Consider the following 18,758-nt stretch of genomic DNA (forward strand, 5'->3'; position numbering starts at 1 on the left):
GACACCAAAGTGCGCCCCTCCATCCCACCCACCCCAGCCGTCACACACTGATTGCTATTAGAATAAGAGGGCCACAGGGCCCACAACCTTCCCAACACCTAAATCTCTAGTTATATGGCTTGCAGTCACTGCTATGTATCCCCTTTTCTTATTTCCTTCTGCTTCATACACAATTAGGAATGACAGCTGAATGAATTGTGCGCCCCCTCCTACACTGCGCCCTGAGGCTGGAGCCTCTCCAGCCTCTGCCTCGGCCCGGCCCTGCATATATTTACATAGAAAGAGGGACAAATGAGGAGGAAAAAGGGACAGAGGCACAGGGCTCCCAAAGAGGGACTGTCCCTCCGAAAGAGGGACAGTTGGGAGCTATGTAATACATTCACATAGATCTGTACATCAGTCCTGAAAGAGGGACATAAGATGAAGACAGAGGGACAGGGTTCTCAAAGAGGGACAGTTAAGAGATGTGTAATATTAAAATCGGTCAGAGTATAACGCTCAGGAAAATAAGAGAGCAAGGGAGATGGGAGCAAGGATTTATTAAAAACAACAACAAAAAAAAAACACGTGACAATACTATTACGAAGTAGTCAAACTCACAGTTTCTCGACAAGATCAATTTCAAATTATAAGACATTTCACAGTCACGTGACAGCCTTTTCACGTGATCTGTATGCGCAGAATGTTTTTACGCAGTCCCGGAGCCAACTGTAGTGAGGTTGAGGCGCTTGTGTGTTTCCTTGTTCTAGGAATTGCTGTAAAGCAACTGAATCATCTAAAGAAAGCAAAGTATGGACAAACTTCGCAGAGTGTTAAATGGTCACGAAGATGAAGAACGCGGTCTAACAGCTCAGGTGTGTATGCTTTTGCAGTTTTGCTGGTAGTCGAAAACAGGCTACGTGATTAAGTAGAGGTTCTGCAGCGTTTTAAATGTTAAGTGAAATAAACCCAGCGTAAGTAATACTTCGGTATTTGTGTACAACTTCGTTCAATACATTTGTAAATTAGATCAGTAGTTTGGATAGTTGTTAACTTGTTGTTTAGTCCATATGCATTTCTAGATCTTTCTGCTGTTAACCATATTATGTTGCTGAAAAATAGTAAAATACAAAATGTCAAACTTTAGTTCTACAATACTTTTAGGTCATTTGGAACTAGAAACTGTTGAGGGACTAATTAAAGGTTACATGGGGCTTTTACCAGCCCTTTGCAGCCACCCTGTGATCCCGCTGCCTGTCACTCAATGATCCCTCATAGCGGTTAAAGGACTTACGAGGTCAAATCGTAAAAAAAGTCAAATACCTGTATGCTAATTTAAGGCACGGAGGATGCCGTCCGCGCCCTCCGTGCCGTTCTGCTGGGTCCCCTGCGCTCAATAGCCCCCCCGGCCGGCTCCCGACCACTCGGCCTGGGTCGGGCTCTCTTGGCTGCACAAAGATGGCTGCATGAGCCGGCCGCGGCTGCGCAGTCCGCTTAGCCGCGAGTGCGCAGCTCTAGGGCCAACCCCCCGATCCACGCTACAAGTTGCGTGGATCGGGGGGTTGGCCTTAGAGCTGCGCAGCCGCACTCACAGCTAAGCGGACTGCGCAGCCGCGGCCGGCTCATGCGGCCATCTTTGTGCAGCCAAGAGAGCCCGGGCCGAGCGGTCGGGGGGCTATTGAGCGCAGGGGGAACGGCACGGAGGGTGCAGACGGCATTCTCCGTCCCTTAAATTAGCATACAGGTATTTGACTTTTTTTACGATTTGACCTCGTAAGTCCTTTAAGTTTCATTTTCCAGCAACTGGCCAGTTGATGGTCACTGCGCCTTTGCGGCCCTGGCTGCGTGTATCCTCAATCAGGCTGCCTTCAGCAGGAGCGTCCTGTGCTGCGGCGGGGGACCGTTGAGTGATGGCGTGGGCACAGAACGGCTGCAGAGGGCTGGTAGCAGCCCCCAGGTAAGTGAAACTAGGGCTCAAATCCTGGTTGCAGCCAATTAACTATGCAGCAAGTGTTCATGGGTGAGACTCATTAAGACCTTGTTTCCAGTTGTGCGTTGCTAATTGCAATTTGTGTAGCAACACTCAGGGACACTTCTTCCATGTGTCTTTTTTTTTTTTTTTTTTTTTTTTTTTTTCTTCTCTTTGGCCTCAATTCACTAAGTTTTATCAAACTTTTGATAATTTACCACATGGGTAAAATCTAATTTTGCATTCACTAAGGTGTTATAGATGTAATGAATGTTTTATTGATAAAACAATCGATGGATATTATAACACCTTAGTGAATTAAAAATTGCATTTGGTTCTTTTCTGTTAGCCGGCCGCATCCACTAGGTGGCGATAAAACTCCACTAGAGTTACATCTTTCCCCGGCTAACGGAATAGTACCTTAGATTTTACCCATGAGGTAAATTATCAAACGTTTGATTAAGTGTTTGATAAAGCTTAGTGAATTTAGGCCTTTGTGTGTGGCTTCTTCCATCAAAGCATTCTAATTCACTGTGGCATTGTTGCATGCTTTTTGTGAGCAACACAGTGCGATTCCATTCTGTATAAATGCATACATATGAAAACGGCGCCCGTAGACTTAGGCGCTGTCACAGGAGCCCTCGTGGCTGACCGCACTTAGCCTTCTAAACGGTGCCAGCGCACAGATCGTGCGAACTCTGGTCGCAGTCAATGCGCAGGAACCGTTAAGAATTAGCCGCAGACAACTCAGAAGGGAGCCTGTGAGACACGGGTGATTACAACGTCACCTACTGGTTCAGAGTAAACTGCCACCACCGCGGTTACTATGGGACCGTGGGGCCCACTAACTGACTGACTAATCCTGCGAATAAAACGGTTAAACACACGATATTCTGTCTAGCCAACAACAAACAAACAGTAGCGTATCTTCAGAGACCCGGGATAATTTCTGTGTGTGCTGATAAGCAGGGTAGTGAAACAGTGAATGACTTGGGGAAGTCGTTTATTCACGCAATATAAATAATTAATATATACAGACAATTATGAAAATCAACAATTATTGAAACAGTAATAGCCAGTATGAAAAATAAAAGAAGGGAGAAAAATACTTAGTTCCTGGAAAGATGTCCTGTTTGTGGGAAAAATCAGAGTTCTGGTTTCCAATCAAGTTCAAGCAAACGGTTTCAAGTTCTTAGAGTTCTTTGTTCAGATGGGTCAGCAAAATGGCCACCAGCCCTATGTCCTCTGGCTGGCAGCAGATTGTCATGAAGATGGTAAAGGGAGGAAGCTCTTCTCAGGCAGCTCATTCACTTTTAATGGAGATGAGCTCAGAGGCGGGCTTCCAGAGTCGGCCCCCTAGGCCGGACTATGGTAATCACACCTGGGCAGGGGCTTTAGCAAAGCCATAATCCTGACAGGTTCCCTAGGCCGACCTGCGCGGCCGGCACACAGATAATAATTACATATTCTCGATCCCCAGAACCTACCGATTAATATGATATCAAACTTGGGCATGTTTGCATGCCCGGTTACAAAACGGTGGAATTCCCAGCGTTCTGGTTAGGCTAGGGGCCCAAATTTAATATCAAAACACTCACAAGCTCCGGACCAGCAGAATGATATAACTTTCACATTTCTCCGATGTATGGTACTTCTAAAACATGCATAAAGATCATAACTCTATGTTTCCCTATCCTGGCTGAATGGTTCCGCTAAGTCTGCCCCCTGCTGGGATTAGCTTCCTTGGCTCTGAAAAGACTCCTGGTTTGTTAATTAACATCTCCATGAGATCAGCTAAGTGTCACCTGGTTCCCAGAGCCAAAAGGGAAATTGTGCCTTCCACAGGGAATATGTCCCAGCTAATTAACAGCTTCCCCCCAGGCTGTCACTGTAGCTTAGGAACAGCTGGGGAATCTGTCTTAGCTGAGGGATACTGTCTGAAGCGCAATCGATGCAGGAATCGAGTGCGATCGTTCTTTACTTCACGGGCGGTGCCAGGACGCGCCTGCGTCCCCGCAACCGTCCGTGACAGGCGCTGGATACAGCTGTTATATGGCTGACCCTGCTTCTGCACAAGTCCAGGCCGTGTTAATTACTATTCCCCCCCCTCCCGGCTGCCATGGATAGTGGGGGAATGATATAATTCGGCTTCCAGCGGTTGCTGGAGGCTGAATTATTGTTTTTTTTAAGCAACTTCGGCTCTGTCTTCGGACGGCGCTGACGTTACTCACTGAGAGCCGCTTATAGACTGATTCCCATTATAGTCTATGGCGGCGCTGGCTGCGCCCAAATGAAGCAGCGCTGAAAAGCACTGCTCTGATATAAATATATGGGAACACAACCACATTGGAGAAAATTGCATAGCAATGCACCGCCGGGCAGTGCAATGGCCACCTGCATAGTGCGGAAGCGAAAATGAGGACTAACGGTCCAGGGTGGCTTGTCGAGTGCCCTTAGGGCTGGTTCACACCGGGGATGATTGTGATGCACTTGCTGATTGCCGGCAACTGGCAAAGCGCTAGTGCAGTTTTACCCTATGAGGGCGATTCTGTACTCACAGCAGCATTGCAATTTGGATAAAATTAGAAATGAGTTGCATGAGGCTTTTTTTTTTTTTTTTTTATTGAGCGATTCAGTTTCACATTAGCGCTCCCTTCCTGTGGCCAAAATACGAATTGCAAGGAAGTGTAAAGAGGGCTTAGATGCTTTCCTTGCATTGAAGGGCACACATTTGTCCACAAAACCTGTCCAACCTACATTTCCGATCATACTCAGAGGTACACACCTAGCTGCTCACTCCGCTCCTCCAATGAACTTCGCCTGACTGCCCCCCGCATCACCCAGTCCCATGCACGCCTCCAGGACTTCTCAAGAGCTGCTCCAACACTATGGAACTTCCTACCTCCACCCATTAGGGCAGCCCCCTCCGCCAACATCTTCAGGAAAGCCCTCAAAACTCACCTTTTCGCTCTGGCCTACCACCCCTCACAAGTGCTCTAAACTCGCAGCTGAACTCAGGTTCCCTTACCTTTTCGTGTCTCTACTTCTCCCTCCTAGATTGTAAGCCTTCGGGCAGGGTCGTCCTCCTTTTGTGTCCTACCTGATCATGCACCTCCATTACTTTGCACCCATGCTATGCATTTGAGTGAACGCAACTTGCCTAATGCTCCCATCCAATGACTGACTAAGCATTACATACTGTGCTGCGTGATCTGTTTTTTCTTGTATTCATGTAGTGTCGTATTGTTGTATGTCACCCTTAAATATTGTCCTAAAACCTAAACTAATGTCCAACGCAGCGTAATATGTTGGCCCTTTATAAAGTCAATAAATCTACGGCTCTAATTTTTAGGTAATTCCAGGGATTTATCTGACTGCCATCTAGAGTCAGGAAGGAATTTTTTCCCTTTTAAAGAACAAGTGACACCCATGCTAACCTAGAAATAAATAAAGGGGGGGGGGGGGGGGGGGAAAGTCAGTGCGTCTTACAGTCCGAATGCTACATATTTGGACCTGCGCCTGTGTTCTCTATCCCCGTGTCTACTATGTATGCATGTCCCCGGTGTATGCATTTCCCCTGTCTGCATTCCCCGTGTTTCTGAGTCTGCCTGCACTCCCCAGTATTTGCTTGTTCCCTGTGTCTTAACACATACAAGTAGCTGCCACATAGTCATCAGACTGTCCCCGGTTTCCCAAATATGTACCTCTCTTGCAGCGTTGATTATCGCACTGTCCCCCGGTACCGCCGTAGCTTGTACTAATCAGGAAGTCCTGGCCGTCTTTGCAGGGAAATGCACCAATCAGGTGGGGGCGCTAGCCTCAACCACCAATTACGCTGCGCACTGCTCGAGCGATGGTGTTGAGGGCGGGACCACCTCTCCATCATTGGGGCCAATCGCAGTGCTCCCGCCTGATTGGTGCATTTCCCTGCATAGATGGGCAGGACTTCCTGATTGATGCAAGCTACGGCGCTACCGGACACACGCAAACACCGGGGAGTGCAGGCAGACTGAGCAACATGGGAATGCAGACATGTGGGACATGCATACATCGGGGACACAGAGTGCAGGCAGACACTGCAACACGGGGAAATGCTGACACGGGGGACATGCATACATAGATGATGAAAGCTGAAAGAGAGGCATGTATTTGAGACACTGCACGGGGGACAGCCTGATGAAGTGTATGTATGTAAGACACCAGACATGCACACCAGGACAGGACACACAGACACCCGGAACATGGAGTACATGCAGATACTGGGGCACAGGGGGGCATGCAGACACTGGGGACAGCAAACATGGGGACAATTGGGATAAAAGACACTGGACATGGAGGAAACAGTGGACAAGGGGACAGAGCACAGGGCATTGGACACCAGGACAGAGGACACAGGTGGACAGAGGACATGGAGACATCAGTGGACGGGGGAGGGAGGAAGTACACAAAGGGACAGTGGAAACAGAGGGACATAGGTGAACATGGGGGCACAAGTACAAGAAGGACATAAAGGGAGGCATAATAATTAGAGAAAATGGTCCATAATACGCCCCTGTACCATGGACTCACCAGGTTCAGTATATATTTTTTTCCCTTGGTTTTTGTCCTCTAAACCTAGGTGCGTCTTATAGTCCGGAGCGTCTTATAGTCCGAAAAATACGGTATACAGAGCAACTCTAGAGGCATATCCAGTGATGATACACAATACACATAGGTCGAAGAATCAACACAGGTCAGTATTAACAATAATTGCAAACATACCGTATTTTTCGAACCACAAGACGCTCCGGACCATAAGACGCACCTAGGTTTTGTGGACAAAAATCAGGAAAAAAATGTATATATACTTATCCTGGTGTGTCCATGGCACAGGGGCGTCTTATGGACCTTTTGCCCCAGCCCCCCCCCCAAATTATAATGGCTCCCTTGTACCTTTTTTGTGTCCTTCCTTTTCCACCTCAGTCCTTCCTTTGTCCTCATATGTCTTTCCTGTGCCCCCCCCCCCCCCCATGTCCTTCCTGCGTTCGTCCTGTGTCCCCCTCTCTGTCCTGTGGATATCCTGTCTTGTGGCCTGTTGCTGCATCTCCCATGGCCCCCTTCAGATGCCTGCTGGCCAATCAGGTCCTCACTCACCGCACCAATGCGCCAGCCAGCTTGTCACTCACTTTAATTGTAATCTCAAGGTGGCCTCTGCTTTCATATTCTTCTTTCAGATGCCAGCCAATCATGTGGGGGCACTGACAATCATGCCCGATGCAGCGGCCTGACACGCTGACCCCTGATGTCACTCTTCCTTGTGGTCTGATGCTTCCGCGTACAGCGGCGTCTCCACTAAGCCACTAAGTCTCCTCTGCCAGAGGGCTGCCTCTCTCTTCCTGAAATACCCATACGCAGTTGAACGCACCAGCGTGATCGCTCACTGTTCCTCCCGGCTTCTGCCTCCATATGTCTCTATCAGATGCCACCAGCCAATCAGGAGGGGGCAGATGGTCTTGAGGGCGGGAGCAGGCTCTGCCGATATGGCCAATCACTGCACTCGCTGTTCTCAGTGAGTGCAGTGATTGGCCAGATTGGCAGAGCCTGCTCCCGCCATCAAGACCATCAGCCTCCTCCTGATTGGCTGGTGGCGTCTGATGGGGACATATGAAGGCAGAAGCCTGGAGGAACAAGAAGCGATCACGCTGGTGCGGTGGACCGCATATAGGTCAGCGTGTCTGACCATGACTGACAGCGAATTAAAATAGGCATTTCAGGAAGAGTGAGGCAGCTCTCTGGCAGAGGAGACTATATCAAAGGTAAGTCTTTCATCATGATTGTGTAAACTATAGCTCATTTTTATCACATAAACAAAGCAATAATCTTGCTTCTAAACAGCACAATATCCTAACTGAAAACTAAGTGAGTCTAGGTGTTCCAGTTCAACAAAACTGCCAGCTCCCAATAAGGGGATACGTCCATAAAGACTTAACGCCAAGCAAAGGAGACATACCCTCCAGCCATATCTAGCCCAGGATTTGCTTAACCATTTTAGCCTTTTGGACGCTGCTGTCAAGTCCAAAAGGGCGAACACTTTCATTCCAGCGCAGGAGACTTGGGCGCAGCAGTGAGTAACTTCAGCGCTGTCAAGACGGCGCTGAAGTACTTATAAAACACTATAATTTGGCCTTCAGCAATCGCTGGAAGCCGAATTATTTCATTCCCCACCATCCATGGTGGCCTGGAGGGGGGGTAGTATTTAATATAGATGGGAATTTGTGCAGGAGCAAAATCAGCCATACAGGCTGCGCCCAAGTCTCCTGCGCCGATTTCCTCTCGTACGCCAAAAGGCTGCTGCTGCATGCTCGCTTACAGGATGGAATTAAAAAAGACTGGCCAAATAGTAAAACATACATGTACAAACATATTTTCTATTTTTTTCACACAAAACACAATAAATTACATTTAAAATTAACTATTTACCTTCCACACCCAAAAAATACCCAAATAAAATTTTCAACTAAAGATAAAAAAACAAAAACATAAATAGTAACCTAAGGGTCTGAACTTTTTTTTTAATATGCATGTCAAGAGGGTATATTACTAATATTTTATAAATTACAAACTTGTAAATAGTGATGGACTCAAAACTGAAAAAATGCATCTTTATTTTCAAATAAAATATTGGCACCATATATTGTGATAGGGACATAATTTAACCACTTGAAGGCCGCGGTGTTAAACGCCCTCACTGAGCAGGCCATGTGTGATGATCGCTGCTGCAGCAGCTGTTGCTGGAAGTAGTAGTGCTGCAGCTCAGGCAGTTCTGATCTATTTCCATGCAAACTGCATAGCTTTGTCTGTCTTTCCCTGCTGTCAGCTTGTGACTGATTATCATTCACCTGTGTGGGAATCTGCATGTCTGCTTCCATTGGATGACCTCAGTATAAAGATCTGCTTCCTGCAGGGTTTCCTTGGGTTTTCATAGCTTCAGCTTAAGCCTGCCTTGCTGTCGCTTTAGCCCCCGATCGTGTTTCTTGTTATAAAGATACTTTGCTGGTCTTTGCATCATATGTTGGTTCATTGCCAATATATATGCATACCAGCACGTTTATTATTTTCCTTGTATTTGTGTTACGTTGATACATCAGTGTCGCTGATGTATACGTACACGAACTGTTTATATCCTGTGTGCAGTTAGTCAGCTTTCCAGCACGTTTTGGTAGGTTGCGCGTACCGTGACCACCCGTGCTGAGGTAGTTACCCTGCTCCTGGTTCTGTTTGTGGATTGCGTTCATCTCTGCGAAGAGATAACAAATCCTTCTGAATCCTGTTCTGTTACTGTTTGTGGATTGCGTTCATCTCTGCGAAGAGATAACGAATCCTTCTGAGTCCTGTTCTGTTGCCGTTTGTGGATTGCGTTCATCTCTGCGAAGAGATAGCGAATCCTTCTGAGTCCTGTTCCCTGTGTTACTCCATTCCTAGTCAGCGTTCCTGCTTATGTCATATATCGGTTCATTGCCGATATATACATATGTTAGTCAGACGTTACAAATAGTTTCATTGATAGCTGTAATTGTAATACGCTAGGAAAACATACTTATTGTATATTTATCTGTGTTACGTTCATCTATCTTAATCCTGCTATTTTCTGACTATCCTGTCCTGTCTTTGTGAGGCACGCCATCGCCGCATCGCATTGGCTGCCTCATTTCCAGTCTGTCTGGTTTTGGACGCTTGCTGTCGCTAAGTAGCCGCTAGCTAGCAAGCGTTCATTCTGTCTACCTGTCCTGATCTCCTCAGTTCTGGTTTGTGCGCTCAGCGCTACTTTGCGCTGAGACGTTATAACGAAAGCATTGTTTGTGGCTGTCAGATCTGCACCGGCTCTGTGCGCCACAATCTCCTATTGGAGTCAGTCCTCCCCTCCACTATACTAGGGATAGCCTGTTTCCTGGTGCTAGTGTGTGTACCTCCTCCACGCCAGCTCATGCGTTGCATGCTGACTGTGGAGAATACACCACCAAGCCTTACACCATGTTTTCCTAATTGGACCACTTCAGCTTTAAGGGCTCACTGCAGGGCTGTACAACTCGGCACATAAGTGATTTCCCCCCCCCCCTTTTTCCCCCCACCATCAGAGCTTTCTGTTGGTGGAGTCAGATCGCCCCTAGGATTTTTTTTTTTTTAATTTATTTTAAATAAAGTTTAAATATTTATTACATTTTTTTTAAAATTAAATTTGTCTATTTTTTTTATTAGTTTAATAAAGCTCCCTCCCTCCCCTATCAGCCTATCACAGCGGATCGCTCCTGTGTCCCCAAGGGGGACAGCCATGTCACTCGCTGTCCCCAGTACAGCGCTGCTGTAGATCTCAGTGCTGTACAATGTTAATAGACTGCGAAACAATCTAACAGTCTCTGAGCGGCGCTGGGGGACTGATGGCGGAGTGGAGCTCCGTCATTCATGTGGAGGTGAGCGTGCAATCTCCGCTCGCAGCCATTCATGCCAATCCGCATGGAGTGGTCCTGGTGCTGCCGCGCTGCTCATGCCAATCGGCGTGGAGCAGTCGCTAAGTAGTGAAGTGGTGTAATAACGGGACAAATGGGCAAATAAAATGTGTGGATTTTAATTATGGTAGCATGTATTATTTTAAAGCTATAATGGCCGAAGACTGAGAAATAATGCATTTTTTTCTTCATATTCCTGTTAAAATGCATTTAGAAAAAATAAGCCTTAGCAAAATGTACCACCCAAAGAAAGCCTAATTGGTGATGAAAAACTAAGCTATAGATCAATTAATTGTGATAATTAGTGATAAAGTTATTGGCAAATGAATGGGAGGGGAAAATTGCTTGGATGCATAAGGTGAAAAACGTTTGAAGGCTGAAGTGTTTAAATTAATCTAAGTATCTATACACTAGACATTCTCCAGGTTTTTGAGAACTTCTCTGCCCGGTATGGAATATACAGTACTTTCAAATTAATTAATCAAATCTAGTTCCTTTACCAGTTCCTGGATTGTTGGTATGTGTTCTGAACCACATTTTCTCAAGATTAGTCTTTGCTGCATTCAAAATATGCCGTACCATGGATATATATATATATATATATATATATATATATATATATATATATATATATATATATATATATATATATATATATATATATATATATATATATATATATATATATATACTAGCTAATTGCCTGGGTATGTATTTGGCTGGTGTCGGCTCTACCCACTTTTTCTAACCCTAACAATTACTCAATGACCACGTTTGTGAGCTTTGTGGTCTTTGGCATCAATAATTTGCATTGAAATGAACAAATCTGATTAGTTGTTTGTGGCTCCACCCCCTCTTCTGACTTTGAACCCCAGTCACCCAATGACCAACTGTACCAGGTTTGAGGCCTTTGCCATTAACAGTGCAAGAATGGTAGCAATTAAATATTCCCTTGAAAAGCAATATGTGAAGCTTTATACACTTTTGTAGGCTCCACCCACTTTTCTGAATATTAATCCCATTCACTGAGTGACCAACTGTGCAAAGTTTAAGAACCCTCCCATTAACGGTGTAAGAATGGCTGCAGTTTACATTTTCCTAGTGAAATTTGACCTGGCATTGCCCGGGTATGTATTTGACTGGTGTTGGTTCCGCCCACTTCACTTCTTCTAACCCTAACGCACAAACACTCAATGACCAAGTTTGTGAGCTTTGGGGTCTTTAGCATCAATTTGTATATTCCCAAAGAAATTAAACAAATCAGATTGGCTGTTTGTGGCTCTGCCCATCTCCAGCATTTGAACTCCAGTCACCCAATGACCAACTGTAGCAGGTATGAGGCATCTGCTATTACCAGTGTAAAAATGGCAGCAATTTAGATATTCCCCTTGAAAATCAACAGGTGAATTTTGATTGGCTATTATAGGCTTCACCCACTTACCTAAATATTAATCTCAGTCACCCAGTGACCATCTGGGCAAAGTTTGGGAACCCTGCCATTAACAGTGTAAGAAGGCCTGCAGTCTACATTTTCCCAGTGAAATTTGGTTTTGGCTCCGCCTACTTTTTGTAACCTGGACATACAGTCACTCAATGACCAAGTTTGTGAGCTTTGGGGTCCTTGGCATCAATAATTTGTATTTTCCCAAGAAATGAAACTGTTTGTTTGTGGCTCTGTCCCCTTTTCTGAATTTGGACCCCAATGACTAACTGTACCAGGTTTGAGGCTTGTGCCATTAACAGTGCAAGAATGGCAGCAATTTTAATATTCCCCTTGAAAATCAACAAGTGATTTTGATTGGCTTTTTTAGGCTCCACCCACCTTTATGAATATTAATCCCAGTCACCCAGTAACCAGTTGTGCAAAGTTTGAGAACCCTGCCAATAAGAGAACGGCTGAAATCAATCTAACAAATCTGATTGGCTGTTTGTGGATCCACCCCTTTAGTGAATTTGGACCCCAGTCACCCAATGACTGACTGTATCAGGTTTGAGGCCTCTGCCATTAACAGTGTAAGAAAGGTAGCAATGTAATGTAAATATTCCCCTTGAAAATCAATAGGTAAATTTTGATTGGCTGTTGTAGGCTCCACCCACATTTCTGAATATTCATCCCAGTCACCCAGTAGCTAATTGTGTAAAGTTTGAGAACACAAAGTGAAGAAGGGCTGCAGTTTACAATTTCCCAGAAAAATCTGTTTTTGACTCCATCCACTTTTTGTAACCTTGACACACAGTCACTCAATGACCAAGTTTGTGAGCTTTTGGGTTCCTGGCATCAAAATTGTGTGAATGGAAGCAGTTTATCCAAAAAAAAAGCAAATCTGATTGGATGTGTGTGGCTCCACCCCTTTAGTGAATTTGAACCACAGTTACTTGATGACCGACTGTAGCAGGTTTGAGGCCTCTGCCATTAACAGTGTAAGAATGACAGCAGTTTCAATATTCCCCTTGAAAATCAGTAGGTGAATTTTGATTTGGCTCCACCTACTTTTCCATATATTAATCCTAGTCCCCCGGTGACCAACTGTGTCAAGTTTGAGAACCCTGCCATTAACAGTGTAAGAATCAGAGCCGGGCCGACACATAGGCTGGCAAGGCTACAGCCTCGGGGCGGTGGTCAGGGAGATGATTGATGGGCGCATTCTTCATTAGCTGTGTCTGGCCGGCGCCCATTTCGCTACTAATTCTGCCTTCGTTTGCGTTGCCGTGGTGATGACCATGCCAGTATTGCCCAACCCCCCCCCCCCCCTGCACTCTCCAGCCGCCGCCGGAAATGTTAAAATCTTTTTAAGCTGCCGGAGCGTTGCAGAGCGGACTGTCACTCTAAGTGCTGCGCTTATTGCCATGGTGATGATGACGACACCACCAGGCAGCGCTACTCTCTCCACTTCAGGCAGGCAGAAAATAAGTGTGCGCACTGTGCGTCTCACGTAAGCCTATGCTTACCGTGGCTGACGCTGGCTGATGGCTCCCTGCGTGAGTCCCGCCCCTTCTCCTGATGGTGGATGCCTGGGTGAGTCCCGCCTCCTCCTCCTTAACGTCCCTCTCAGCGTCTGCTGTATTCCTCAGCTAGGAGTCAGGGTTTTGAGAGGCACCACCATCTACACACTCTCTCTGCCTTCCCCTTCCAAAGCAGGTATTCTAAATGCACCATTATGGTCATGCATTATCCGGCTGTGGCTCTGGCAAGGAAGAATGGGTGTTTCTCAAGTCAAACTTCACAAAGTTTTTTTTTTTTTTTTGGGGGGCGGCACACTTGGGCAGCTCAGCCTCTGTTGGTGTCTGACCTTGCCCTGGTAAGAATAGCTGCAAATTATATTTTCCCATGTAAAAAGTTTTTGGATTTGCCCACTATTTCTAACCTTGACATACAGTCACTCACTGACCAAGTTTATGAGCTTTGTGGTCTTTGGCATCAATAAGTTGCATTTTACCATTGAAATTAAACAAATCTGATTGGCTGTTTTTTGCCCACTCCCTTTTCAGAATTTAAACCCTAGTCTCCCAGTGACTGACTGTACCAGATTTGAGGCCTCTGCCATTAAGAGTGTATGAATGGCAGCAATGTAAATATTCCCCTTGAAAATCAAAAGGTGAATTTTGATTGGCGGCTGTAGGCTCCACCCACTTTCTTGAATCTTAATCGGATTCACCCAGTGACCAACTGTGGCAAGTTTGAGAACCCTGCGATTAACAGTGTAAGAATGGCTGCAGTTTACAATTTCCTATTTAAAATGAATGACTAAAATTTGATTGGCTGTTTTATGCCCCGCCCACTTTTCCTGGATTTGTAACCTCGGTCACCAAGTTACCAACTGTGCCAAGTGTGGGGACTCTGGCTTGATTACTGTGAGAATGGCAGCCTTTTACATCAGTCAGATTAGATGGACAGCGTTTTTGTGAACAGCAGTTTTCAGATCTTGCCACAGATTCATGCTTGGATTTCGATCTGGACTTTGACTGGGCCATTCTAACACATGGATATGTTTTGTTTTAAACCATTCCGTTGTTTCCCTGACTTTGTTCAGGGTTGTTGTCCTGCTGGTAGGTGAACCTTCGCCCCAGTCTTAAGTCTTTTGCACACTCCAAGAGGTTTTTTTCCAAGATTGTCCTGTATTTGGCTCCATCCATCTTCCCATCAACTCTGAACAGCTTCCCTGTCCCTGCTGAAGAGGAGCACCCCCAGAGCATGATGCTGCCACCACCATATTTGACTGTTGGGATGGTGTGTTCAGTGATGTGCAGTGTTAGTTTTCCACCATACATAGCGTTTTGCATTTTGGCCTCATCTGACCAGAGCACCTTCTTCCACATGTTTGCTGTGTCCCCCACATGGCTTGTGGCAAACTGCAAACGGGACTTCTTATGCTTTTCTGTTAACAATGGCTTTCTTCTTGTCACTCTTCCATAAAGGCCAACTTTGTGCAGTGCACGACTAATAGTTGTCCTATGGACAGATTCCCCCACCTGAGCTGTAGATCTCTGCAGCTCGTCCAGAGTCACCGTGGGCCTCTTAACTGCATTTCTAATCAGCGCTCTCCTTGTTCGGCCTGTGAGTTTAGGTGGACGGCCTTGTCTTGGTAGGTTTACAGTTGTGCCATACTCCTTCCATTTCTGAATGATCGCTTGAACAGTGCTCCGTGGGATGTTCAAGGCTTTGGAAATCTTTTTGTAGCCTAAGCCTGCTTTAAATTTCTCAATAACTTTATCCCTGACCGGTCTGGTGTGTTCTTTGGACTTCATGTTGTTGTTGCTCCCAATATTCTCTTGGACAACCTCTGAGGCAGTCACAGAGCAGCTGTATTTGTACTGACATTAGATTACACACAGGTGCACTCTATTTAGTCATTAGCACTCATCAGGCAATGTCTATTGGCTACTGACTGCACTCAGACGAATACACACACACACGCACACGCACACACGAACCTGGATGATATGGGACTCCATTGAATCTTAGTATACAGACGTCATGTTGGGGCATTTACATTGGCAATGATAGGCCAGGAAGGCTGACATGGTAGAGTGTCAGCTTCCTGGCAAGGAGTTTTTGTTCCCAAAACCGATGCCATCTTAACAATGCTTTACAACTCTTTGGCTTTGGCAGTGATGAAATGCCTTTTATGTTACATTCTTTCAATCAAAAAGATTGTTATATGCAATTTAGAGGAGTCGTTGTCTTTGGATTCTTAAACTGAGGAGTCAAATGATTTGTGAGCCTGTTGAGTCAGCAGATGGGTTGACTCAGCAGCCTAATGCTGTTACAGGAGAGTGTGTCTGAGGTAATGTAAAGGAAAAAAAAGATGGTTTTACACTCAATGGGCTTGATTCACTGAGACAAATAGCATGCCTTATCAGAGTAGCATAGCGAACTTATGCCTGCTAATTGGCAATGACGAGAACTCCACTCATCCTGCCCTGAGCCCCCGCGGGTTTGTAGCGCTTGCTATGCTACTCTGATAAGGCATGTTAACTTTGATAAGGCATGCTATTTGTCTTAGTGAATCAAGCCCATTGTCTTTTATTGCAAGCCCTCTACTAATTTATTAATGGGGGTAATAGAAAAACTATGTCCTTTAACCACGTAAGTAACAGCGGTCTCTGCCCCCTTTAGGTCCAGAGACCGCTGGTACAAGAAAGACAGAATCCCGACAAATCGCTGCATGCTGGGATCCTCAGGACATAGACTCTGCCTTCTCTATGACGAGAGTCATGTGAGCTGGTCAGGAGCTGTTTTCATTGGCTCCTGACCGTGTCTATCAATGTAAGCCAATGGGAGCGGCTTACATTGATAGACATGGCCAGGAGCCAATGAAATCGGCTCCTGACAGGCTTACTTGGCTCTGCCATCATAGAGACAGGCAGAGCCTGTGAGCTGTGGCGAGAAGCGTCGGTTTGATCGGCGGGGAGCGACGGAAACGGCGAATACGCACTGCGGACAGTGATTGAAATCTACGCCCTGCCAGCCAGGAGCCCACCAAAACGGGGCATAGATTTCAATCACCGCGGTCTGAAAGTAGTTAACTTGTACAAGGTTGTCCTCTGGAGTAGCAGTATGTGTTTTGTATTACTACAGACTAAATATGCTAGCTAAGACAAATTTAACATTTGGGTGCAGAGTGTTGTATGTAATTGTCCATCTCTAAACTATTAGTCTTGCTTATCCTCCTATGAGTGCTGTCCTGAAATGACTTGGGAAGCACAACTTTACTTACCGGTAACGTTTTTTCTAGGAATCGTAAAGACAGCACCCTAGCAACCCTCCATCATATGTATTAAAAAGTATTTGAAATTTTATCCTAAGTAGTATTATCTTTTCTATTAAAGGGAACCCGAGGTGAGAGGTATATGGAGGCTGGCATATGTTTCCTTTTAAACAATACCAGTTGCCTGGCAGCCCTGCTGGTCTATTTGTCTGCAGTAGTGGCTGAAGTACATCAGAAGCAAGCATACAGCTAATCCTCTCAGTTCTGACAATATTGACAGAAACAGCTGATCTGCTGCATGCTTGTTCAGGGTCTATGGCTTAAAGTATTAGAGGCAGAGGATTAGCAGGATTGCCAGGCAACTGGTGTTAAAAGGAAATTAATATGGCAGCCTCCATATAACCTTCGCCTCGGGTTCATTTTAATGAAGATGGTTTAGGACTGTGGCATAGCCCTGTGGCTAATATTTTACCCTACTTCCTGTCCAGATGGGGTGGAGGGGTTGTGTCTCACGGGTGCTGTCCTTTAGATTCCTGGAAGAGATGTTACTAGTATGCAATGTTGCCTTTATGCGGTATATATTTGTTATAACACCCAAATTCGAATGCAAAAATTATGTTGCAAAAATTACGGTAAGTTGCAGATTCTTTGCTTAGAAGTGACACCTCAGCCACTATCATGGCAACACCTCACAAATAACATGGAGGGTGGGAAACGGTGGGAAAGTCCTCAGCACCTAGCTGCGCCTGCTCCTGCGGAGAAACCCTTGTAATAAGGGTGGAAGTGAAGTCTGTGTGGCGTTACTTACCGTTCATTATTATGGGGCTGCTGGACTGAAGTAAATATATTTACAGCTTAAAAGTAGGCTATTAACTAACTGCCTTAGTTAACATTAATATTGATTACTGTTTTGTGTTTTTGTTTTTGTGTTTGTTTTTTTTATTTTGCTTGCCAAAGGATTGTCTTCAGCTTCTGGAAAGGTAAACCTGCCAATGGAAATTATTATTCTTAACTTTACATAGATGTAGCAAAATGCCTGTAAAAAAAATGTGTATATTTCTTCCCATTCACATTTTGTTTTGTGATTATTTTATAAAAATTAAAATAAAAGTGCATTTTAACTTAATATGTATTTTTGTCAGGTTGTACATTTCACAGTTGCCACTAATCTTTCTACCTTTCTGTTTTAAGGTTTTGAATTCAACAACCCTAAGTTTTGGCACGCGTGTGAAATGGTTTGCAATATGCTTTGTTTGTGGAATTGCATTTTCAATTCTTGTAAGTACTCCATTAGAATACTTGATAAAGTAGTAAGATTTTGAACAGTTAAACTGATTTGATAAGTTAAATTGATAATCTATTTTAAGCATGCGTAAGTTAACTCAGATTTAACCATGTGTCCATTAAAAATGTGCTTACCTGCATGAAAATGAATGTCCAGGTTAGATTGATGTACATTTATGCATATAAATACTGATGCAAATTTCTTTCTCTATCCACTAGACCAGGGCTTTTCAATCTTTTCACTAATTGTACCACTTTTATCACCTGAAAATTTAAAAGTACCACCTTTACACTTGCGCAGTAGAGCGGACCCGATCAGGCTCGGCTGTTTCCACCAAAATCAAAGCGGACAGCTGCTACGGCATATGCAGATACACTGACAAGGAGATCTTTGGGCATCCTTTTGCTGGATCCCCTCTACTGTGGAGGAAGGTGGAAGCCTCTTTAGCCCCCGAGGTCCTCGCTGTGCTGCCCTGCAGAATAGTACAGACCTCAGATCAGCAGTAACCCGACTGTCACTGTGCACCGATTGCCTGGCTGTCTCTTCACCACTGATCTGAGGTCTGAAGTATGCCGCAGGGCAGCACAGCGGGGAGCGAACGAGGGGAGCTGAACTTTGTGGAGGCAAGATGGGATGATGACAAGTGGCAGACAAACCTGGTGTGTACCACCTGGCCAACAGCAAAGTACCACTGGTGGTACGCGTACCACCGGTTTAAAAGCCCTGCACTAGACTACCACCAGTGATTACTATGGGAATATGGGGACACAACTGGACCACCAGCTTACATAGGATAACAATACATAGCTAACTTTATTAATAAAGGTATAAAC

General features: G+C 45.2%; 1 protein-coding gene across 5 annotated transcripts in view; it reads left to right on the forward strand.

Moving 5' to 3' along the window:
- The first annotated feature begins 681 nt into the window (after positions 1 to 681).
- Positions 682 to 18,758, forward strand: part of SFT2D1 (SFT2 domain containing 1) — a 515,985-nt gene continuing 497,908 nt past the window's right edge. For 3 of the 5 annotated variants that reach the window (XM_068231912.1, XM_068231911.1, XM_068231913.1), the window contains exons 1-2: positions 682 to 854; positions 17,832 to 17,918. In XM_068231912.1, the coding sequence (XP_068088013.1) occupies positions 792 to 854; positions 17,832 to 17,918 (150 nt within the window). In that variant the 5' untranslated portion in view covers positions 682 to 791. The remainder of the gene's footprint in view (positions 855 to 17,831; positions 17,919 to 18,758) is intronic. The other 2 variants (XM_068231914.1, XM_068231915.1) reach the window with 1 other exon arrangement.

The sequence above is a fragment of the Hyperolius riggenbachi genome, chromosome 4, assembly GCF_040937935.1.
Source record: "Hyperolius riggenbachi isolate aHypRig1 chromosome 4, aHypRig1.pri, whole genome shotgun sequence".
Classification (NCBI taxonomy): domain Eukaryota; kingdom Metazoa; phylum Chordata; class Amphibia; order Anura; family Hyperoliidae; genus Hyperolius; species Hyperolius riggenbachi.